The following is a 26,097-nucleotide window of genomic DNA, read 5'->3' as shown; positions in this document are numbered from 1 at the left end:
GCCATTGGAGGGACGTGTGGAGGCCATTGGAGAGACGTGTGGAGGCCATTGGAGAGATGTGTGGAGGCCAGTGGACAGATGTGTGGAGGACAATGGAGAGATGCCATTGGAGAGATGTGTGGAGGTCAGTGGAGAGATGCCATTGGAGAGATGTGTGGAGGCCAGTGGAGAGACGTGTGGAGGCCATTGGAGAGGTGTGTGGAGGCCATTGGAGAGGTGTGTGGAGGCCATTAGAGAGATGTGGGGAGGCCAGTGGAAAGATGCCATTGGAGAGATGTGTGGAGGACAGTGGAGAGATGCCATTGGAGAGATGTGTGGAGGCCAGTGGAGAGATGCTATTGGAGAGATGTGTGGTGGCCATTGGAGAGATGTGTGGAGGCCATTGGAGAGATGTGTGGAGGCCATTAGAGAGATGTGTGGAGGCCATTGGAGAGACGTGTGGATGCCAGTGGAGAGAAGTCTGGAGGCCAGTGGAGAGAAGTCTGGAGGCCATTGGAGAGATGTGTGGAGGCCAGTGGACAGATGTGTGGAGGACAGCGGAGAGATGCCATTGGAGAGATGTGTGGAGGCCAGTGGAGAGATGTGTGGAGGCCAGTGGAGAGATGCCATTGGAGAGACGTGTGGAGGCCAGTGGAGAGACATGTGGAGGCCATTGGAGAGTGCAGCGGTGGCAACTATTCATCAGCTATGCATTAGTCCAGAAGGTCCCCCTGACTATGATGCACTCTTTGCACCTGAGGCTCACTGTGGGCGGCAGTGGTTATGGGGAAGAGGGGGTGTTCTGCATCTAGTGGAGATGGACCGAGGGGGGACCATTTTGTTGGTAGTTGGAGAGGTTGAAGATCTATTGCCAAAGAAAGGGTGTTCCAAGGGGGGACAGGGTACTAAGATGAGGTGGTGTACATGAGCTTGTGGTGGTAGGGGGCCATTGGGATTGTAGTATAGGGAAGAACCGTGGGACCGGCCACTGTTATAAAGTAGGTCATAGTGTAATCTCAGTGGGCTGTATATATATATGTGTCCAGACATATGACAATTGCTGCTCTCACTGGCAGATGTGAGGACGGCACCTCTTGGAACATTTTCCATAGTAGGCTCGAGTGCAAGTATCACTTCCAGAGGTGAAAGGCCACAGCCAGCAAGCCGATACACCCTATATGTTCATCACTTCTGCTGCGAACTGTTATCATTTGTGTTGACAGAACAGAGTAGAAGGGCCACTACAGCCACAAGAAACATGTAGGAAGTGTAATTGAAGTTCAATATATATATATATATATATATATATATATATATATATATATACACTCTCTCTCTCTCTCTCTCTCTCTCTCTCTCTCTCCACGTGACCTGAATTAATAGCGAGAGCCCGCAGTGCAAAGCAATGACTTGTTACTTTGCTGCCCTTGTAAAGTCATAGTTCATTGCCAGCCTAATAGTGAAGTCCAAGCAGGTCCTTGTATAGAAAGGAAAACACAGGGCACGTGTGTCTTTAACCGTGTTGTGGGCAACTTTACTTTTGTTCCCTGCTTCTCTACTTGGATTCTGACGATATTTGCTAACAAGTAGTACACCTCTGGAGATGAACTCAAAATAGGGGGCATGTTAGGAAATGTGTTGCCCCCCCCCCTTTCTCACTGAACCATTAAGGAGTAATGACTGGCAGAAAATGACTTTCTTGTATTTATACACAGGCTAACTCTTCGATTAAGTTCACAGAATCACACGCACACATACATTCGATTCCCATTGGTACACATGGGCTCATGTCCTCCACTCTCCAGTTAACTTGCTTTTTTGTGGAATGACTGCCAGTTGTTTTTTTCTGCTTCAACCAGGATGCGAGAGGTGGATCTGGGCTGCGGAAAAGCTCTATTGATCAAGCAAAATGGGGAATACTCTGCCATGGGACACAAATGCCCACATTACGGGGCACCGCTAGTGAAAGGTGAGTTTCATGGCTCTGTCTAATTGATGGCTCCTGCAACGCTTGGATGGCTTTCTCCACTGCTTCTGGAACAAATTTAACTGTTAAAACATCACGTGTTTATGTAGTGTTTCAATCCATATTCCTCCTGCTTCTAAATAATGTAACAGATAAGTGTCACTACCCAATTTAATGGTACTCAATTTATGTACCCCAGAAGGAGAAAGAACTGACTTGGCGCTGCCAGGATTGGAACCTGTGTCTGCAGGATGCACGCATATGTCCTATTTGACCCCTGAATTCCATAAACCATCTTATCCCACTATTAATAAAATATTCACAAATGTGGGGGTTCATTAACGTGCTAGTGGACAAGAGGGTGGTAATGACATAGGCAGGTTGTAAGTACTGCACGCGGTATCCCAAAAGACACATGGACGCCTCTATAAGCTTGTCACCAGGTGTGGTTACGCCAGTAGGGGTCTAGACTCCTTCCGGACAGCTACTATCCAAGTGTTCTAGGCAGTGCTGGCAACATCTCAAACCCCATGTGCCGGACTCAACTTATGTTTCCCGAGTCCATGGGCAATGCCCACAAAGTGGCCATCGTACCAACGTGTAAATAGGCTTTTATGTTCTCGCTGGACGATGCTGCAGGCAGAGCTGCCAGGCAACAGAAGACATATTTGCTGCACTTGCAGCCTTCAGATGTCATGAATGAGGGTCTTTTCTTGGGAGCAGAAATTGATTCAGTTGGAAGCAATAAAGGTTGACTACATCTTCACAGCAATCGCACGCCTGCTGTTCTGCTCGCAAGGTGGCCACACTTGTAGTAGGTCACACCTGTGTGGGTCTTCACAGGCCTGGAAAGTGATCTTTGGAGCATAAGGACAGCTGGGAGCTGATTTGGGTGGAGCCCGGTGCTCAATTAACAGCGTTTCCCTTTCAAATAAATTTGTATCACTTCCAAAACTGCTTAAAAGTATTGGGGGAAGATACGTGTTGTGTGGGCACACCTAGCTTTGCCACAGCTGCAGTTGGCAGTGTCTCTTGAAAACGGTTCCATGTAACAATGTCCCCTCAAAAATAATGGCATGCAAAAAAATCACCGAAAAATTGCTGTTTGTTTGCAGGGATATTATTAGATGGAACATGCGGGTGACAGCCCCGCAACTTCCAACCCCTTTTTTTTCTCAAGGGCACTGGGGGACACCTCCACAACCCCCGCTCCCCCTTTCCATATATATATGGTCACCTTTAAAATGTCACCACTACCTTTTCCCGGTGACATTATCTATGGCAACCATATATATAGGGATATTATTATCTGATCCGTTGAAAACCATGGGAGATAGTGCTCGGTAAGACATTTCTCAACAGCAGCACAAAGAAAACATGAACTCTTTGTGCCCCATGAAACTTCCATACACCTGTGCCATGGCGACTGTGAAGGGATGCTGAACAGCAATATGAATATTACCCACGCATACAGGCCGGCGCCAGGATTTCATCCCCTGTCTTGCAGGTTGAATACAGAGATCACTTCACTCACAACAAGTCTTCTGGCAAACAAATTTCAGAATGCACTGCTATGCCCCATTCCCGCCTTTGTGAACTGGGATCTATAAAGGTAGCTTGATAATCGGCCTTTGAAGACGCACTGGGTGCACGCCTGGAGCCCCCCAAACCCGCCACACTGCACCCTGCTCCATCCACCTCAAGGACCCAATAGACGCCAGGACCTGGTGATAAAGAAGTCTTCCTTGAAGCTTCTTTATTCCTGATAGCAATGCACCTTCCACACCAATTCCCTGTGCTTTGTGACTGGTGTGATTCAGCCCCACTTCAAAGATCAAAGATTAAATGTCTTTATGATGTTACGCTACTTACCTACATAGAAAAGTCCTACATTAACGAGTTGCTGCTGGAAAGCTGCACTGTCTGTAGATTGAACGTGAAGCTGCTAGAACGTTTACCCACGTTTTCAATTTTTTACCGAAAATGTTTGTTTTCAATATTAATTAACTGCGACCTGTTAGACAAACAGGCCGCACCAGCCTGATGGCAAAATATAACTGAAAATGTGGAATGTTCGCCAGCAACTAGCTAATAAAACATTGTTGCAGTCTTTAAGAAAAAACAACGCTGCATGTGCAAGGCTGCCTTTGTTTTCTTTATTACCCTATGTGATGATATGTTTCTAGAGTTAGAAGAATGGCATTATGGGACGTTTTGAGAACATGCTCTTCCCCCAAAGTCACTTCGACTAAATCCAGACCCACCAGGAGATTCATGGATCTGGATGATATGTTTCTTCCCAGCATGTACCCTCTAAGCCGGGATTCAAAAGGGAGGGACTATTTGGACCAAGGATGCGGTCATCAATGCAGAGTTTCCAGTCACCTGCCAGTAAAATCAAGTGCGAAAAATACAAGTACCAGAATACTCAGAGTCAATTAACTTACCACACCTGAAAAAGAAATGAAGACACGCCTGAAACAGCAAAGAAACTCAGCCTCCCTGAAGATTGATGGAGTCATGAAAACCTGCGTTTGGAGGAGAAGCTAATGACTGGTAACAGAGCGTCTGCCTTACCAACTTTTAAACATTGTTCCAGGAGTCCCGGGCTCAAAGGCAGCAGCAGCAGGGCCATCATGCCTTACAGTGGAGAGCCACAACCATGGCTTTCCCCCTGCCCCCATAAAGGGGAACATTTGTGCTATGGAGGGAGTTGTGCCCAGTCACCTGCCAGTAAAATCAAGTGCGAAAAATACAAGTACCAGAATCCTCGGAGTCAATTAACTTGCCACACCTGAAAAAGAAATGAAGACACGCCTGAAACAGCAAAGAAACTCAGCCTCCCTGAAGATTAATGGAGTCATGAAAACGTGCGTTTGGAGGAGAAGCTAAAGACTGGTAACAGAGTGCCTGCCTTACCAACTTTTAAACATCAATGCAGAGGGCCCTCAGACCTCACCTGCTGTTGAAATGAGAGTCAATGCAACACTTTGTTGGTTGGAGAAAGATGACTTCCACTTGGAGTCCTTGGCAGGAAGCAAGATTCCACATTTTGTGGACGTTGGAGTCTTTGGATGTATACCATTAGTGCAGTGCAGGTGAGACGTGACCACTGCAGCCGCCCATTGGACACCCCGAGGACATGGGAGCAGGGGAGAAAGCTTTTGTCATTGGTGAAGTAGGACGTGTTCGGTCTTTGCAGGTTGACCTCCTTCATTTTCTAGAGTTAAATCAGCATCAAAGTAAATGCTCAGGATATTTACCTCCACATATGGCTGATGGGCAGGGGCCTGAAGCAACAGGCCAGATGGGACTAGGGTTTAGACAATCAGGTCCAAAAATCAAGATTTCTGTTTTGGAGGGGGTTCTTCTTAAAAAAGGTTTAGACCCACCCAGTGATCTAATGCGATCAACAAACTACGATACCACCAAACCTTTGAGTCCTGTGTATCGGACAAAGGCATTTATACAAATGTCTACATTTCATCCACATAGTTTAGAAAGTTCAGTCTGAACAGTTGGCTCAGTCTTGCCAGTGGTTGAGTTTACCTTTTAGCTTGGTTTGTAGATGGCGCTGCTGATCCCTGTGGCACACCACACATGGAACAGAACATAGTGCATAAGATGTGCAAGACAGTGTATAGATCCGCAGTCTGCAACGATTGGATCTCCAGATGTTTTTGATCATTTGATCTGCAACTCCCATCAGCCCTAGTCAGCATAGCGAATGGTGTGAAGACATGGGCTGTGCAGTACAGAACATCAGGAGGGACGCAAGTTGCAGGCCCCTGGTGTAGATGCAGAGCATGATAGAAAATACACCTATTTAAGTATCTTCTCACAAGCAGACCGTCGGTTTGGTAGAGTGCAAAAATGGCAGTTTAAGATGTAGGTTTGTGTAATGCAGCACATATGCCTATTTCTTATGATCATTACAAATACTCTGCATTTAGAAAAAGCTCTTTTGTGAATGACGTGCATATAGAATGCAGTGTAGGCCAGACCCAAAGGGATACCTAATTGACTTGGGGTGGGGAGTGTAAGATAGAGGCGCCTGCCCTCTTACTTGGCCACACGCCGTCCGTCCGAGGGATATTGCCTTCAAAACTCTCCATATATTACCGTTCATAGATACTGAAGTTGACCTAGATCGAGATTTGGGGTCTACTGCACCCAATCTAAGTGGAAAATCTTGGAAGAAAATCTAAACTAAGAAAGGGAGTTGTATGAGATATGGAGCGTGGCATCTTGCCACATTTTCACATTATCAAGGGGCAGTGATAACGGAAGATAATTCATGATGCGTAGGTGATGTGGCAGATTTCACAGGGACTCTAGTCTCTACCACTGCAAGTCAGACACTCTCTCGGACGCATTTGTTTAGCAGTTGTTTCTGAATTTTGCACTGATATGTGGATGAGAGATAATCTCACGCAACATGCAAAAGTTAAGCGTTTAGCTAACATGACAATTCTGCAGTGGAGTGATAATGATTGCCCTAAATGTGAATCATCTGGTGAGAAGGGATTCTTTGTCTGATAGGGCCTGGTGGGAATGATTGGGAAAGCGAGACAAAATGCTGCAGGTAATTCCGCCACCTTTCCGCCAAAAATCGACAGCATTACCGACAGTGCTAATTCTGCTGAAATCCCTATGGAGTCTTATGGATTCCATAAATGGAGACTAACACCACCATACCACTACTTGTAATCTGGGGGTAACTACGACAGACCAAGTGGCGGTAACGGTAATTGCACTGCAATGCCATCAAATGGATTTTCCACCAGATTACCACCAAACTTGCAATGAGGCCCCATGGGTCTAATTACGAGAATGCTGGTGTGGTAAAAATGGCAGTAATGTGGTGGTAATTATGCCAAAATCCCCATGGAGTGCTGTGGACTCCAAAAATAGGGACTTACACAGCTTTACCTTCACTTGTAAACCCGCTGTAAATCCACAGGCCCAAGTGGCGGCAACAGTAATTCCGTTTTGGCAGATTTACTGTTAGAATACCGACAAAACTTAAAATGAGGCCCTATAATTTATATGTGTTAAATTACCTGTTTTATATTCCATGTGATATAGAAAATGCTGTTTTGCTCCTTGCTATATGTCTTATGTTGTGTTTTATGTTATGTAATTTGTTATCCATTATACGTGATGCATGTATTATTGTATATGTAATATGTTCGATTTGTGATGTTATGTCAGTTTCTATATTGAGCGGGACCCCCCCCCCCATCCCCCATGGCCTCTTAATGCGCTGCTGTGCTTGTTCCTTCGGGGAGAAAAAGCCAGGAAACCGCCTGGCTTGTTGAACAGAAGATGTGCTTCTTCATGGGTGTTTGGCTGATCTATGTCCTCTAATATTTGCCTTCTAGGGGTGCTGTCTAAAGGGAGGGTGCGCTGCCCTTGGCATGGTGCCTGCTTCAACATCAGCACTGGAGACATCGAAGACTTTCCCGCTTTAGATGGACTGCCCCGATTCCAGGTGATGTATTCAGACATACATCTCGCACTTCATGCATAGTTCTAACTCCATGACGCCTGTGCCGAGTGACGTGCCCAGCTGCACCCTACACATGAGCGAGTGACCTGCAGAGCCTTCTGTGTCCACAGGAGACCCAGGAGGTGAAGATGAGCTCCCCTGGGGGGCTAAAACGACAAGACATCATGAATGTTCGGATACTAGTTCCATCCATCATTTCAAACATGGTCATTTTAGTTTTCCAATAGTACGTCCTTGGGTGTCATTGCCATGAGTTCTTGAGATGAGAAGAAACTAATGTTAATAATGGTGGGTTAATAACTCTATAAATTCAACTCACAGGCCCTGGAAGGGAAGCGCTGATGCATTGAGAAAGTATAACTTATGCTGATAAGCAATGATCACTAGGGTGCCACCTGGGATAGGGGCCTGCAACCTTTGGCACTCCAGATGTTTCGGACTACAATTCCCATGATACCTGGCTATTGATTAGGCAGGTTAGGGATGTTAACAGAACATAACAAGTGTATTTGTAGAGCACACGTGCACCCCCAGAGGGGCAACTTGGCACTATTGACAGATAACGGAGGTTTATTGTTGCCCAACTTAATGGTACTCATTTGGCCTCATTATATGTTTGGTGGTGTCTCGCCAGTAATTCCAGTGGGATACGACCAAATGGTAATACCAATACCAGCACCTGATCTGCCAGAATTACAGGTCCCAGCGAGGGTAGGTTAATCCACATTCTATGGAGTTTATGTTTATGTGTGTGTTTATAAAGCACTGAAAGTCCGCGGGCATCAGTGCGCAGAGAGACAGAACTAACTGCAGGAAAAGATGGAAGAGTGCTGGTGAGGGTCCATTTGAGCGGGAGTTTATTTAAAAAGGTAAGTCTTCAGGTTTTTCCTGAAGATTTTGTAGTTTGGTTCAGCTCCCATTGCCATGGGAAGACTATTCCACTGCCAAGCTGCCTGGACCGGGAAAGATTTCCCGGCCCCGCCTGGCTCGGTTTGCCAATGGAACCTGCAGCTTGCCTAGTGCTTGTGATCTCAAGGTCCTGTTTGGGGTGTATAGGGTAAAGTTAGATCTAAGATACAGTGGGGCCACTCCGTATAGACATCTATGCACCAACGGCATGGCTTTAAAAAGGATTCTCTCAACCCTGAGCCAATAAAGAGATCTCCTGCCTTCCGTCATATGATCTCTACTGTTGAACCCTTTAACTACCAGGACCGTGTTATTTTCCATTATCTGGAATTTCTTGATGCATTTTTTAGATGCTCCCAGCAATAATGAATTGCCCTAATCAAGCCGTGACAGTATAATGGACCTGGCTATTGTGGCTGAGTTGTTCTCGCTTATCAGCGGGCGGATGGCTCTCAGGAGCCTTATATAGTAGGCGTTATTTTTGTAGAGGTAATTGGTCTGCGCCTCCGAACCCAAGGAAGATTCCATCATCATCCCAAGCATTTTTACTTGAGGGATTACCTTAATACGTGAGGCTTTGACCACAAACTCTTCATATTCAGTCTTACATGACTCCATGGGGGGATTGGCAGTATTACCGGCACCAGTAATACTGGTGCCAGTAGGGTGCCTGACTTACCTCCAGCTATTGGCTGGAGGTAAGTCAGGCCACTCCCACCAGCAAACGTGTAGTTTGCCGGTCCTGAAACGTGCCGGTAAACGTTATTACCAGCACGTTAATTCCAGACCGGCAAACATGTAATGTGGCCAATCGAATCGATCTTGGATGGATCAAGGGCTGCGTGGACCTGCCAGGAGTCGAACCGGGAGTCGAACCTGTGACCTCAAACACAGGCCCCTATAGTGGATGTATTAGTCCACTGAGCCACAGGAGAATATGGGTGACCTAGGAGAATATGGGTGACTCCTACAAGCATTAATTTCACACTATATAGTAGTGATGATAGATTAATTTGTTTTTAGCAATGTAGCATGTAAACATGTTGATCACAGTATAACTTGCCTCAGCAATGATTTTCCCCATGTCCAAGCCGTCAGTGGGGCAGCCTTATATATTGTGTCTAATGTCACCTACTTGCTCCTACCATATCACAACTATGCACTAGGCATACAACACCGGCCCCTAGCTAGCACAAGTGATTTGTCTGCATCAGTGACATGGTCTCTGCTCAGTGCAGTGGCAATGTGTGGCCTCAAAAAGGGGGCCCGTAAGAGCGGCCTCCAGGGATGGCTCCAGCTACGCCTCATGCCTTTTCTTATCCTGGGTGGTTCTATATCTTGATGGCCACCCGATGGCCACTCAATTACACTTTGGCAGTGGGAGTGGGGCACAAAGGGTGGCAAGGCAGCACCCTCAGTGCCCCAGCCCAAGCTCAACATCACTTGCACTAGGGGAGTGTGGCATTGGGGGAACTATAGCTTCAAACGTGCCTGTAATTGGCCAGCCTCACTTCAATTTGCGCAATATAAACAACGACTTCACGTTTAAAGGGCAGGGCCAGGAAATGAGTATAGAAGACGGCTTCCGAATGAGAATGTTTAAGGCGGGCATATTTTAATCATACCTCCTTCTTGCTAGTTGTCTTTGCCTGATTCAAAGCACAGTGATATGTTACATTAACCGAATAACCCCAACACAGCTGGAAGCTTATCTGGCTACTGACGAAGCACGCAGCCTTGAGCGTCTCAGGCATAGTGACGCACAGTGTGGAACGTGGAAGGTTACGTCTGCACTTGCACTGCCTCACTGATGTCTTGGAATGTTACCGTTTATTCTTGTATCAACCACTATGTGCCCTAAAGAACCCATACTAGAATGTTTAATGTGGGCAGGGAAGGGCAGGGGAATTCGCCTGATTTTGAAGGATTTCTAACATGACCTAACTCACATTGAAGGTCTGTGTTTCTTTTACTTTACATGACAGAAGACACCCATGGCATATTTGCAACTCTGGGCACACATTCATCAGGGCTTGCAGGTGACGCTTTGCCTCTGGGATACAGTGCCAATGCCTAATCATGACGTCTATCCACCCACGGGCATTGGTGGCTTCCATCATTGTTTTTTTTAGGTGATTTCCTCTAACCTGAAGGCCTTCAGTTTCCACAGCCAGTCTCCTCCTGCGCTATTCAGTCGCCTCTACTCCCTACCAGCAGAGGCAGGTTCCTGGTCAGAGGCTCAGTGCTACACCCAGGCCACACAGGCCTACCCCGACAATCGATTCTGCAAGGTGCTCCAGGCTGAAATAACTGTTGTTGCCACTTGTTAAAGTGTGTTTAGTGGCTTGGAACACTGCGTTGTGTTCGGAAGTCACTCCTAAGCAGTTCCCTGATTCGGTTCCACAAGGCTCAAGTTCAGTCTGAATAATCCACGGTAATTGCACATTCCCAGAAAGCTTCTTACTTCGGGAATGTTACTTGGTGGGGATGAAGACATAGCTGAGGAATTCCTGAGTGCGAACTCCGGAATAAACACTTTTTCAGACAAAGCATCAGCAATTTGTTCGGCATATGCAGAACAAGTCATTGGCCCTTATTACGAGTTTGGAGGTATCCCGCCCCCTGAATTCCAGTAAGATGCCACCAAAACGAAATTAGCATTCCCGCTGCTTGATATCCCAGTATTACCGGGATACTACAGGCGGCAGCAATGCCGGTAACTCCCCATTCCACAAAGTCCCCTAGGACTCCATGGAGGGGCTTGCCGCAATTACCGGCACCAGTAATACCATTGCCGGTAATTGCAGTATTTCTTCTGCTGTTGGGGGCCTGATCTACCAGCAGGTCAGGCCTGGAGGTAGACTCATGGCCCCCACCTGCAAACAATTTTCTCCAGTCTGGTAAAAATGCTGGTGCCAGAACTACCGGCAATTGTACTAGCATTGTTTCCGGGCCGGAGAAACTGTAATGAGCCCCATAGTCTTTCATGGTGCACTTCTTTTTTTCTATGGGTCTAAATCATTAGGCTATCACTCATATCATAAACACATTGTTCTGACCTGTAATTACTTCCCATGTGGTACTATGGAAATCTTCCACTGCAGAGAACACACCAACATCTTGTTCAGTTTTCGCCCCAGGTGAATTGAGAATGTACCAATGTATCTGGATTTGTGTTGTAAAGGCAACTAGTGATTGCTGGTATTACTATAAAGTGCAAACCTAGAGGGGATGCAACAGAGTGTTGAACACAGAAGGCACACCAAGGAGGTTTGGCTACACGTAGGGTGTGGAGATAGCAGAGCAGCTGAAATGGGGAGCTGGGAAGCCCAGAGGGTGAAAGGTAGGGTTGAAAGGTGCGATCAGCAATTGGTGAAGTGTTCTTTGAAAAGTGGATCTTCGCGTCCTTTCTGAAAGTGTAGGATGGAGTTTGCTAGTCTTTTCAGCATTGGTAACATGCTCCAGAGACAAGGTAAACAGCAGAAAAGGTCTGTTTCCTAGTTTAGCCCTTCTAGCATTGTTTGTTTCCAGTCTGGTGATGTCATGGCTTCTGATGGTGCATTGGCCTCTGGAGATGGTACGTTTCTCGGCCAGGGAGAGTTGTGTTTTAGTTGTGACTGCTTTGTATGTCATACAGGCAGTCTTGAACATTGTGTGTGGTTGAACGGGTAGCTAAAGCGGCTCCAGGAGGATGGGGTTGATGTGGTTGAATTTTCCTAGTCCTGTGATGAGGTGTGCTGCGGTAGGCTGGATGGCTTTTGGCGAGGCAAAGGTGGCATCTGGCACTCTTGCAAGGAGGTTATTTTCATCGTCCAGCTGTGAGATGACCAGAGCTGGAACACGTTTTCTGAAACTCGGGGCAGGAATGAAAGGCTTGAGTTTGTGGAGGAGCACACGCTAGTGCTGCGCTGCTTGGTTCTTTTTGGTGATGTGTTTTGAATGAGAGGTCATAGTTCATGATAAAGCTGAGAGATTATGCACTGAGTGAGAGTTGTGGAAAGGATCCATTGAGGTGTATGCGAGTCAGACAAATCTGGACTTGCACATGCTTGCTGGGGGTTTCCTAGGAGAATTAATTTAATATTTTCCAGGGTAAACTTCAGATAGGTGCGTGACATCCCAGATCGGAAGCGTGACAACCGTGCTTAAGTAGCTGGATGTGGTTGATGCAATTGTTCCTTATGTGAAGCTGTGTCATCTGCTTATTATTGTATCAGTGTTGGTGACAAGGCCCACAAAGGTTGAAGATGACAGGGGACAGGATGTAGCCCGTGGAACTCTTCATTCCTGGGAGGCACATGGCTCCATTGGGTACCATCTGGACAAGTTGTTCTCTTTTGGAGAGGTAGGAGACGAGCCACTGAAGGACTGGTAAATCGAAGCCCAGGGGAGTGGCAAGGAAGTTGAGGAGGGCTTCATGGTCAACAGTATCAAAGGGGGCAGGAAGGTATGGTAGAATGAGTAAGCAGTGGTCCCCTCTGCCCAGGATGCGCAGAGCATCTTTGATAACTTGGATGGCAGTGATCTCTATGCTGCATGGAAAGTTAATTGATGGTCCCACTGGAGATTATGCTGAGTGATGCTTTCATACAACTGGATAGCGATGGTCTTCTCAATCACTTTGCTGAGGTTATCCGGGTCGAGTGTGGGTAACCTTAGCAGGGGGAGGATCTGTATCATTTTCAGTGCATCTTGGAATTTGCCTCGTGTGAGGGATGCATTAATGACCTTGAGAAGTAATGTGAATTCTACACCTGTAATGACCTTAACAATGGAGAAGGGGTGATAAAGTCTTTGTGAAATACCACATTTCCTCACAGGCCAGTTTGCTTGCACCCCATTTCCTAATATTTTGTAAAATGTTACCGCAAAATATAAATGGAGGTTGGGTCTAGGTATTTAGAAAAGTGGGTGTCGGGCAAGAACGGGGCCGCACCGACACTTGGTGCACCATTATAACTTGCACTGGGAGGAGACCTCACCGCAGTGAGCTGGCAGCTGTGATACCAGAGCAAATGCCTGCTTCGATCTTGAGATCTCCGCAGCGTCATATGAGGGCGAACTTGGTGGCAGAGTGAGGCGGCTGAGCTGTGGAAGTGCACTCCCGGTGTGTGACGATCGCACTGGGGGCGGGCGGCTTTGGCATTGCATCGTCCGGTGCATCGAGCTTCTCCAACCAGGTCACATGCAAAGGGCCAGAACCCCCATTGCACGGCACACTTGCTGCAGCTCCTGATCTAAGGCAGCCGTCTCAGCTAGGGATCGAGACCTCAAGGTCGGCGGGGTCACGGCTGATACCCGGACCAACTGAAGAATGCAAAGCGGCCCCGGGGCATCTTATAGTGGAATGCAGAGGGCAGCCTGCCTTGGGACCATCACAGCGAACCGAGAGCATTTTGTGGCAGACCGCCCACTGAGGCGCCGTTAGGGCATCGGAATCACACAGGATACAGAGGAAGTGCACATAAGTGTTGAACAAAGTGGCGCTCTGCTGAGGATTCCCAATTTGCGCCTTCTTGCCCCACACCCACTGAGTGTGCTGATTGTGACGAGGTGGAGGATTGGCTGATCCATGAAGGGGCCCCGACATGGACTGCCAGATGGAGGCAAAGGGTCATGACTTCAGGGAAGGGGAAGAAAAAGGCCATAGTGGAGGATGTTGACTTTTATACGCCCCGTAGTGGCAAACGTACCAGGGGGAAATGATTGCCTCAAGATCCGGTTATGGCGGTGCTGGGGCACATAGAGCAGTCTCGCTTGGAAGGAAAACTAGATAAACTGACAGAGAAGGTGGCCCAAATAGAGACAAGAACCTACACACTAGAGCAGAAGACCAGTGAGTTGGACCGGCAATGTGTTCAAACATTCCCCATGGTGCAGAAACTCAACCATGAAGTGGAAGCAGTGGTGAAAGCGCTGGAATGTTTGACAGCAGGCTTGAACTTCTCGAGAATGCGGTGTAGGCCTCGCAACTGCGCATAATCGGTCCTCCAAAAGGCACTGAGGGGAATGACCCAATTGGCTTTGTATCAATATGGCTCCCAGAACAGCTTGAGCTCGACGTACTGAGTGCGGTGTGAGCACTTCGAGTTATTTCAACACATGCGGCCCCAGAGAAGGGCCGGTCCTGTTTTGACACATGTATGCAGTTTTACCCTGGGCTCCACTTGTTAATGGGAGTGGTTGTTAGAATTAAATCACCTTACCCCCCCCCTCCCATCAGTGAACGTGGACTCTCAAGGTTGTTGCACTGTTAAACTCAGTGTTGGACTCTGTCTTTTGGTTTTAAGGTACGGGAACTCCCTACTGTTTTAACATTGTAATGTTCTTCTTTACAAGATTAAAAATGTATAAAATATAATTGGAAAAAAAGAAAAGTAGGGGTTGTGCTGTGGGGTCTCCCCCCGCATTTTCATGCAGTAAAATGTGGTAAACTAAATATGAGCGAATGAGCTTCAACCAAACTACTGCGAGGAAATCACATAGATCTTGTCTTTGTAGGTGGTGGTCTTGAATGCTGTGGGAGTGTTGATCAGGAGCTGAATTTGGTGCATCTTGATATGGCTGGAATGGGTCAGACATCTGTGGAGTGTTTGGAGCTGTCAATGCGTTGCCTTATATTGTCTAACTTGTATGTGAAGAAGCTGTTGATGGCATTGCATTTGTCAGGGTCTGGCAGGGGGTGGATGCAATGCTTCATTGGTTGGTGTATTGTTCTGCTCTTGTTGATTGGTTCCATGATGGTTGTTGTGTAATAGTTTGATTTGGCTGGGGGGAAGAGTGTCTTGGGTGCTAAACAGAGTTCTCAGGGTGATGAGGTTCTTGTTGATGGGATTTTATCTGGAACCGTTATTGTCTGCAGATGGCATGCTAGCTGTCGATGGGGTCTTGTGTGTACCAAGCTGCAGAAGGCTTATGTGTGTGGAATCTAAGTTTCAGTAGGTGTTGGTCGTCTCATTAAGGATGTGGCTGAGTGTGCTAAGCTGTGCATCGTAGGGGGAGGTGAAGGCGATGAGGTTTCCTTCTAGTGCATCCATGGGAAAGTTCTTGAATGGGTGGTATAATGTTTTGATTGGTTTGTGTTAGCCCCGCTGGAGGAGATGTACGTTGTGAAACAGGAAAGGTATGGCTGTTTGTTCTGTCTATTACAAAGTCAGGGTGAAGACATAGAATGGCTGGCGAGATGGTGTATAACACGTCAAGCGAGTTGCCTTTGTTATGGGTTAGTTCTGTGATCGGTTCCTTGAGGCCCATATTGTTGAGCAGTATAAGGAGTCTCATGTTTTCTTGGTGGATTGTCTCCTGGGCAGGTTGAAGTCACTGAGGAAGATGCTAGTTGTGTGGTTGATGGATGATTTCGTTATGAGGTCTGTGATTTCGTGCAGGAATACCCTGATGTTTCGTGTGGTTGGGAGATCAGGTGGAAAGTAACTGTCTGAGACTAGGCGAGTGGGAAATGTCAGGCAAAGAGTTCCATAAATGTGAGTGTGAATTGCTTCTGAACAATTGATCCGCCTGCCAGTCTTCCCTTTGAGGCCCTTTTGTTGGACGCTGTAGTCTGTGCAGTTGAGGAATTCCAGGTAGTGTAGAGGTGGAGGTAAGCCATGCCTCTATCATAAAGAGTGCACCCAGGTTGTGAGCGGTGAAGAGATCAGCAATGCCTTCTGCATGTACTACTGCACAGTAAGCACTGATGAGATTGAAGTTGTGTGGGCTTTGGAGGTGGAGCATAGGTGGTGATGAGTGGGATGTGGCTGAGGTTCTGTGGGTTGGAGGTGCATGGGAGCGGAGTGCGGGCTGGTTATTGTTGATGACGAGTGACTTTTCTCTGAGTTGCTGTTGAACACCCTCTTGTCCCTGTTTCTGAAATTGTCTGGCTGCTTGCCTTATTCGAGACAACAAACAGTGACAAATATATCTGCTTACTAAGTTTGACTATTTCCTCTCCAACCTTTGAGCATTTGTGAAATGCCATTTGCCTGTATCCGACGTCTAAGGGGTGCACTGAGCCATTAATCTGCAACTTTACTTTTGTATGCCTGACGCAAACCACCACTGTGAACAGGAAGTAATAATCATTCAGAGAAGGTCAATCCAGATCACTTGCTGCGTCTCTGCTGTTGTACAGTTGAGTAGAATGCCCTGCACCTGTTATAAGCACTTCTGGGGATATTTCTTTCTACTTGTGCTTTAATCTAATGTCAGGAGTTTTTTGAAGGGCATCGGACTGCTTACATTTTGGTTTATTACTTATACCTTGTGGGGTTACCTGTATTCCAAACTAGTACGCTGGTATAAACTATATTATACAAAAAAGGGTGTTGTCCCAGGTTGGATCATTTTCAAATTTCTTGGACCATAAACTGCATTTATTTTCTTAACCGATGAATGTCTAAGTCCAACGGCATCATCCAAATAAGGGTTATTCTAGCAATTCTAAAAAAGCACATATATGTGATATATCTCACATTTAATATGGCGTAAGTTTCATGCGCTACATGGTTGGTAATGGCCTGGCGCCCGAGTTAAAGGACTGAAGGAAGTAAGGGCGTTTAACGAGTGAACTGGGATGTTACCCCCCCAGTGTAGCCCGTGGAACGGGTTACTAATGCCATTAACACCCTAGGCTACCAAAGCAGTAACCCAGGATGCTGATAGCGGTGTCATTTCTATAAGTGAACTGGATGCCTTGCAGCGACCCCTTCTGTCATAGAAATGACCGCTCAAAGATGGCCACCAAGGAGATTTAAGGCGGGGATCCTTATGGAGTCCCACTTCCATTTCCGTTGTGGCCGGCAAAGTGAGACGGAGAGAAGCAGCAGCAGTGGCAGGCCTCGTGACTGGCACAATCGGATACGTTGGGCTGTGGAGGCGGGTTGGAAATATGAAGAAAAAAAAAGGTGAAGGAGGGTGGGGAGAAGATGACGGTCAATGCGGGGAAGGCAGCCTGCGGGTTCCATGGAACGCGGCCTAAGATCAGCAATTTCAGCCCGTGATCTGCAGAACTAGATTGGCTGATTCCCCCGACCCCACCCCCCGCCCTGGGTGCTAATTACACTGAAAGTACAAGGAAAAAGAAGCGTAATCTTGCACAATCATAGAATAGAGAAAAACCAAATACAAATGAAAAAATACCATAAACGATATTTGACACAATTAGTGAAAATAACATATAATTCCTAAGCAAAAAATGTATTGAACATTAATAACGTCCTAAATGTTGGTTTATGCCTCTTTCAGCTTTGGGTTCGGTTTAAGCTGGCAGTCGTATGGCCACGCTTTGACATTCACTGCAATCGTGTCTAACCCTTGCATACTTGTTCTGCAAAAGGAATGACGTGTTCTGCTTCTCTGTCCTTTGTCTCCCTAGGAGAGTTTGAGCAGTTCTTGAAGCTTATCACCCTGAATCTGAGTAGTTGGTCCCAGTCTGTGTGTTTGAATGAACTCTTCTTGAATTATTTTGGTTTGTGTTTGCTCTGGTGCACTCCACACTTTAAACAAATGATTCGATTTGCCTCACTCGAGGCCTGGGGCACCTGCTGGGGGGGACACCCTCATTCAGGTGGTGAATGGCCGCGCATTCTTGCAATGGCCCTTGGTCTCTACCCACCATTATGTTCATTTTCCTGTATCTCAGTCTCGCACTGCTTGAACTCCCTCCATTATGGTCAGGGTCTTCATCTTCTCTTGTTTCGTCCCTCAAGTGTCTCCTTCATAATCTGCAGCCCAGGAGCTGGTCAATTTGTGAGCTTTACCCAGCTGCGCTGAATCCTCTATGGTGAGCTACGTCGATCTCTGTGTGCGCCTACATAACTACATCATGGAAAACTCCTGCATGTTCATAGTCTTCCCCTCGCCATTCACCACATAGTGCCCAGAGTTCTGCCTGTCCAAGCATGCAGAATCCCAACCCAGCATTCCTCTGTGGTCTGAAGTAGGCCGCGAGAGCTGTTGTGGCTGCCATATGTTTGTGCTCACCCCCAATGTTGGGTAAAGTGAAGAGGATTTTGTTTCTCCTCCACCATAAAGTTAAAATGTGTGCTTGTTATTGCAGGATGTGGTTAAGTTCCCTATGCAGGCAAGTCAACCCACCCCCTGTCCCGTACGCCCCAGTGCAGCAGGGGCAAGTGCACCGATGATGGGGGAGTTGGGCTGATGGCTGTAGCTTGCTTTGATGTGTTAGTGTTCACTGATAGACCTCACGGCTCCTCTGCGTCTCGCGTCGCTGACATGCTGCCACATTAGATTGTGGCGTTCACCATCTCACAGCTCGCTGTGATCACCCCAGACTGCGGCACTCTCTTGCAGCAGTGGCATAGACTCTCACACGCAGAGAAACATACACTGATGTGGCTTAGCAGGCCTTCATGCCTATGCACGTGAGTCGCGTCCCTTCATTACATGTGGCATCTAATGTATCCTGTCGGTTGGTGTGCACTAGAGAAAGAGTGAGAACCTGCATTAAGGGGACCGCAAACTGTACTGAGATGTGCAACCTAACTCTTACCAACTTCTGTAGTTAAAAGCCTGGGTATACCTTGAATTCTGCCCTGCCTCCTTAATAAAATAGGAAGGCCTGCTAAAAGATCTTAGTTGTGGCACTGGTTAATAAATTGCTCTTAGCAATACTGAAGCCCCCTCCTAATAAATACATCCTACATGAGATATGTTTTTGCTATGATCCTGGTGACATTTGCTCTGTAGGATTTGCTTGCTTTTAGCCTTTGTAATTCTGGTTTGTCTGTAGGCATTCCGTCTCTGCTGGGCACCGTCCACAATTCGGATCTCAGTTCAAGGAGGAGGGAGCCCAGCAAGACTCAGAGCACCACGACAGGTGCCCTGTCGTCTGAGAATTTGCAGAGGTTTGTAGCAGAGACAACACATGCTAAATGTCAGCGGATCAGCTGCAAAAACAAATTGAATTTGGGCCATTTTTATTTTCCTTGTGATTCCATTTGTAAATGTTGGCTTAACTTTTTTCTGGAGTTCAGAACTCTTCCTGCGTTAATGGCATTCTCGCTAGTGTTGGAGCTTCAGAGTCAAAATCATGGGATTCAGTGGGACAGCGAGTCTCTGTTCGCCAAACTCATTAGCAGCTTTGACCGCCAACCTATGTCATTACTGTACACATCACACTTTCTTGAGTTCAGTGATGTCACAGGAAGTGGCATCCCAGGATATGATCTAGATCCATGCAACATTGTTTCGAGAAAGCACCTGACCGATTCATTGTGCACTCAGTCTTGCTCTTTCCCAAGATTCTGATTTCTGCATACACATGGCAGTGATGAATGCCTGCCTGCATAGGGAAAGGTATGGAAACCAAGTGTCTCCTCACGTTTCCGAGCACTTGTCGCAAGCAGCAAACTCGTGGCGTTCTTGGCTGTGCACATGCACGCAGAGAACGTCAGCAATGGCGTCACCCATTGTAACTATGGCTGCACGCATCCTGCCATGGAGAATCTTGAGTGACAATAGTTTTCGCAGGAGAAAGGAAACCAGGCTCAACACAACATATCTAGGAGAGCTCATACTTGTGCAGAGTCTCCGGCAGTGGTGTGTGTGGCATTACCACGCATGGGGTTATCCCTCTGCTGAGAGTCTGCTCACAAGTGCCAATGCACACATAGATGATAGATGAAGTTCAGCATGCCACCTTCTGAGCATGCCTCACACAGCCCGACTCCCTCAGCATACTCATTTGATCAATGATATGATATATGACATGGTATTTATAATGCACCTATACACAAGTGTTTCAAGGCGTGACGAGGCAAAGGAGGGGAAACAGAGGGAGAACAAAGACAACAATCTTACTAGGCCCAGTGACATTGAGATTGCGCAAGTGCTGGAGAACAGGAGGGGAAAAAGTGTAAGGGGAAGGGGAGGATGGGAGAGTGTCATAGAAGGGATCAAAAACAAGTAGTGCAGCCAGCAAGTGGCAAGTGCAAGGGCTAAAGTGCAGATAGCAGGTGTTCAGTAAGTGCTACATTGCTCAGATTTTGCCTACGAATAGCTTGCACAGCACCTCAATAACTTTCCGGCGCTAAACCCTCATCAATCAGGCTTTAGAGTCGGTTATGGCACCAAAACCGCCTTATTAGAATTAAAATCTAGACTCATGGAGCGGATGGATAAGGGTCTCGCTTCCATGCTCCTGCTTCATGATCTTTCTGCTGTCTTCGACCTGGTTGACCATTCCATTCTGGTAGACAGGTTGAAGGCAGTAGCTAACCTCTCCCCAATGGCAGCACAATGGATTGTGTTCTTTTTGAACAACTGTCGAAATAGAGTTTTTGCAGGGGAAGCGGAAGCCCCCCCTATTCCAATTGACTTCGGTGTCACTCAGGGCACCTGTGTATCCCCATGTCTTTACAACATTTACATGGTCCCCTTCTTTGCCTTATTGGACCAAGAGGGAATCGTGTTCACCAATTACGCAGACAATTCCCAGTGGGTCGTCCCGGTGGTAGGCACACACTCAGTGGACGAGGCTGAGCTTAATCGTGTGTATTCATCCATAGAGGACTGGATGTTGAATAGTAATCTTGCACTTAACCAAAGCAAGACGGAGCTCTTGATCATGGGCTCGCCTTTCTCATTGTCAAAGTTGGGTCCGTCTTACCTTAGCTTTCTTCTCGGTGAAGCTATTTTAGTTCCCTTAAAAAAGGTCAAAACCCTTGGAGTTGTTTTGGACCAGCAACTATCGATGAAGGCCCACCTGGGTAGTTTGGTTTCTGCTGCTACATTTGATATAAAACCTTTAGCCCATTTTAGGCCTTTTATTAGTCATGATAATGCTGAAACTGTCGCCCTTGCGATTATTGAACTATTGTTGTAGCCTCTTAATAGGCATGAGTAAAACCAAAATGAATAGGCTCCAAGTTATTCAGAACGGTGCTGTGCGTGTCGTGACAGGCCTCAAACGCTGTGATCACGTTTCTGCTGCTAGAAGGGACTTGCACTGACTCCTGGTGGAGGCTCGAGTTAAGTTTCGATTATTAGTGATCACCTTCAAATCCATCCTAGGCACTATGCCATGTTATCTTAGGCAACACACTACGGAAAAAATGTATAGTCGAGCATACAACAACCAGACTTTTTTGAGCATCCCTAGAATCAGAACTAGAGGAGCCGATAAAGGAGCCTTCTACCTTGCAGCCCCTACATCCTGAAATAACCTTTCGCTGGATCTTGGAGCACCGTCCACTCGAGTGCTTCAAAAAGAACTTGAAAACCTGGCTGTTTACCTAATTTATTTTGTCTCCTAATCGTTCTTTGCCCCCCCCCCCCCCAGCATCCCTCTGAGGTTTCCCCCTTGATCTATGTTTTGTCAGCACCCTAATACCTGTGGGTCCAAGCTGGCGCTATAGAAGTGTTTAAAGTCAAATAAAAGTAAAAAGATTAGTGTAAAAAATGCTACAGCCATCTTGAGGCTGTGAACCTGCTGCATTCCCACCACCTCTGATCAAGCACAAGTTGCTACTGCATAAGGTCTTTTGAGACCACTGGTACAATGGCCAGCAAGCTGCACTCTCCTCCCAGTAAGCCTGGTGTAGGAGTCTGTGACCCTCACATTTCCCTAATCTGTAACCATCCCACATCACATATGTGCACTACTTGCCCTGTTTGCTAAATGACAGTGTGAAAGATGCACTTACCTTGTTTGCACTATCTCGCTTTTCACAGCTTCTTTGCAATGTGAAAACATGTCCCTCAAACTTAGATATGGGTTTGTAGGAATGTCGGCTATTTTGTCCCCAATCGTCAACAACTTGGCATCACTTTTGCTTTCATCACATTAGAGTGCCTTTAACATGGTTTAAAGAATAGTCTTGATGGTCTGCTCTTTCCAAGAGCATTTGGACTACTCTCGTATTCTGAATTTCTAGGGAAGTGATCTGTGATGACCAAGGCTTTAACAGTGCCTTTGCGGTAAAGGGAATGAGATAGGAAGTCTGTGGATACCAAGGCCATATCTTTTCTGCTTTCAAGATGACTTATGATGGCTCGCGATTCAGGAGCATCTAACTGGCCATGCGCCAGTGACATGCCTTTAAGTAGTTCATCTAATCCAAGACAAATCTTGGCCAGTAGAGCTGATGTTAGCACATATCAAAAGTGTTTTTTTTTTCTGAGATGTGTTTTATTATGCAGTGAATTCATCTCAGTTTGCATACTCTTGCTTTTATTTCTGAGATGTGTTAATATGCAGTGATTTAATCTGTTTGAAACTTTTATTTGACGTTTACTGCAAACAAACCTTGTTAGCTTTAAATGTCAAATACAATTTTTAATGTGCATGGCTAGCCTCTGGGTGGCAGCAGTGTGTCATACATAAAGTGGTTTTATGGGGACATGCAAGTTTTTGCAGAAAGCGCCAGTAGGTTTTATCATCTATTCCCATGGGTGAAGAGAATTTCTCTTAGGTTGAGCATATAAACTAAGTTACTTGATCTGCAGGTCTGCAAGCATTTTAATGAATTTGTGATTACTGCCCAGGAACTTAATAAACAGCTCTTCATGCGGTCTCAGAAGCATAAACACAAAATAATTTTGATTAGCCTTTCTTTCAAGATTGCAGATGTGAAAATTCCCCTTCTCTCCCGTAACCCAAATCCCCAAATATGACTTCCACCAAAGGAATGAGATTCTCTCTATTAATCACCCCCTAGGCATAGTCCATCCATCCACCCTACCTACTGGCATAGCCCTCTCATCCAGTCTGCAATGCTTCTTATGAGCAAATGTTGGTTAATACTCCAATTGTTCACTCTGTGAAATTAGGAAAATTACCTATATCTTGCTAAGTAACAACTAGCCAATCAGATAGTTTTTGTAAGTCTGACAGTATATGAAGGTTAGACCTTGCAAATGACTCGGGCCCTTTGTTCATAGACAATATTCTCTCGTTCTTCTGAGAGTTTGTATTTTCTTTGGGTGTCCTCTTGCTTAATGAAAATAGCTCTTGAATTAGAACTCTCATATTTACCGCTGTGAGGTTCTCCCACTGTGAGTCTTGCCACTGCCACAGTTAGGGTTTAGCCACTGTGAGACCACTGTCCCAGGGTGGCTTGGCCCATGCAATAGCCTGCCCCTGCGAAATCCTGCCCCTGCAATATTTTACTCCTGCAATACTTTCCCTGGTGGAATTCTCCTCCTGCAATATCTTACCCCTGATGAACAACACAAGATTTAACCTCCAGTGACCCAGACAATCTACCACAAATGACCAGAAACATTGACCTCATTAGAACACCCAAATCCAAACAAGAAACCAACAACAAACCAACAGGCCCCCAATGCATCAACAAACCCCCAACAAAATGCCACGGACCAGGAGAAGACTGAAACACAAGAAAGCAACATAGGGGAACAAATCAGACGGAAGAAGATGATCTCAACTTGCTACATCAAGGAACTACAATAACCACTATAATAAACCACTCTCTGTAAGAGAGACCCTTTGCCAAACATGACAAAAATTACTTGTCACGTTACCTATCAACTTACAATTCCCCTCAACAACCAGCAATCCATAAACACTTTAACCACACAAGGAAGGATGCTAATGGGCAGACAAAGCACCATTAAACAAAGAGGCTTCATCACACAGTTCATCACAAAAGACTGGCAAGAGAAAAAGTCTCATTAACAACTCACAGACAACCCTGAAGACAACACTGACTCAAAATGCAACCTTCTGGAACTAATTAATGAAGAAATAGAAAGCAACAAAACTGCCACTCAACCGCCACAGCACAACCGAGTGCAGAATCAAAAGGAAAGCCATGCATGAAAGTATGCATGAAATGAGAAATCCAACATTTGTCAAAGCCAATAAAGGTCAAGGAACTGTATATTACAAGGAAACAAGCATTGGCAAGAACCAAAGAAGGTATAGCAAGTGTATGGTGAATAACCAAGCCACCACACAATGCTAGGAGAGTGTGACACATGTGAATGAATGGGAGGACTATGTGGTCCAACAACTGCGCCTAGACCGGGTACCCCCTGAATTGAAAAGCCACTGAAAACACCTATAAAGAAGCTTGTGTCGTGCAATGGTCTTTTTGGTGATTTTGACATCGAGTCTTATTTTGAAAGCTGAAAGATTTGAACTTTTGGGGAAGGAAACTCCCTCTTGTGTTTTGTTGAAAAGCTGGAAGATTTGAACTCTTGGGGAAGGGAACCCCTGTGCTTTATGAACTACTTTGAACTTGGGGAAAGGGAGCTGAGCATAAGCCAAGAGCAACAAAAAGCTTGAACTTTATTTTTGAACACTATTCAGTTTGAGGCTGACGTCCCTACTCATTGTATCCAGTTAGTTGTGAGGACAAGTATAGGTTTGGACACAAACAAATGTTTTACTTTGGACTTCGGGACACAGACTATCCTTATTTGTATTTAGGTAGGGGAATCCCACCTTAGAATAGGGCAAGTTGGGCATGACCCCACCCTACCTTTTTGAGTTAATAAACCTTTGTTGAAAGAAATTGAATCTGTTGTCTGTGTCTGACCCATGATGCCGTCACACCACATAGAAGTAAAGAACGAGATAATCAAAAAATGTATTATGGAAACCGTAGATGAGATTGCACCAGGAGAAACATTTTCCCCCTTGTAAAAGAAAACAACACCAAGATGGTTCACAGTCCATCTCTGAGACATGAACAAAACAAAACGGAAACTGCAACAAAAATGGAAGAAATGTTACATCCAACAAAACAAATCATATACCAAAGACAGCTACAACTATATAAAAGTGAAATTCTTAAAGCAAAAACTTATACTACACTAAATGAATCACAAAAGCGAACAACACCCAAATAGAGATGTTCAGCATCATCAATAAACAAAGAATCCCGACAGCCTGCAACAACACACCCACTCCCTTGCAGAAACTGTGTGATGATCTTGCAACCAGTTGAAAAAACTAAATGCACAAATATCCAACAAGTCGTCAAGAGAATGCCCAAGAACACAAATAACAACACCACCAACCATCTAACTCCAAACTAACCACAAGACAGAAACACTTCTCACCATTTTCATCAGACGAATTCGCCAACCTAGTGAATCAAGGCAAAAAAGCAGGATCACCAGTAGACCCATGCCCACTAGACATCTACAAGATTATCCTCACCCAAGAGACAAAGGCAGAATTCCTCTGGGACCTCTTTAACCACTCACTGACAGCAGGGGCTGTACCACAAAGCTTCAAAGTGGCATGCATTAAACCACTCCTCAAAAGCCCCTCAGGAAACACAGAAGACCTAACCAACTACTGACCTATCTTTTCCATCCTTTACCCAGTGAAACTACTAGAAAGCTACATATATGAACAGATCCTATAACACATTTAGATACTAGACCAGGCACAAGTTGGTTTCAGATCCATGAGAGGAATGGGAACTGTGCTACTATCTGTCTGGAATGCCCTAAAAACTAACGCTGACTCCAACATCACCTCTGCACTAAAACTACAAGACCTATCTGCAGCCTTCGATACAGTCCACTACGAAACCCTTGTCAAGAGACACCAAGAAATAGGAATCAGCAACATGCCCCTGCTATAGTTAAAATCCTTTCTAACAGAAAGGGTCGAACCCACCTGGCTAACCTGCAGAGTTTCATAAGGCGCATCACTCTCGCTGCTACTCTTCAACATATACATGATCAACCTCATCGAAAGACATGGGGCCTCATTACATGGTAGGCGGTAGCCATG

At 46.0% G+C, this 26,097-nt stretch overlaps 1 protein-coding gene across 5 annotated transcripts in view; it reads left to right on the top strand.

Annotated features, from left to right (window-relative positions):
- AIFM3 (AIF family member 3) overlaps nucleotides 1-26,097 on the top strand; it is a 479,089-nt gene that overhangs the window by 209,027 nt on the left and 243,965 nt on the right. For all 5 annotated transcript variants that reach the window (XM_069619126.1, XM_069619124.1, XM_069619123.1 and 2 more), the window contains exons 6-7: nucleotides 1,839-1,948; nucleotides 7,330-7,439. In XM_069619126.1, the coding sequence (XP_069475227.1) occupies nucleotides 1,839-1,948; nucleotides 7,330-7,439 (220 nt within the window). The remainder of the gene's footprint in view (nucleotides 1-1,838; nucleotides 1,949-7,329; nucleotides 7,440-26,097) is intronic.

This window comes from Ambystoma mexicanum, chromosome 10 (genome assembly GCF_040938575.1).
Source record: "Ambystoma mexicanum isolate Mex_15411 chromosome 10, UKY_AmexF1_1, whole genome shotgun sequence".
NCBI lineage: Eukaryota > Metazoa > Chordata > Amphibia > Caudata > Ambystomatidae > Ambystoma > Ambystoma mexicanum.
Note: the sequence above shows the minus strand (reverse complement) of the source record. Positions and strands in the feature narration are given on the sequence as shown.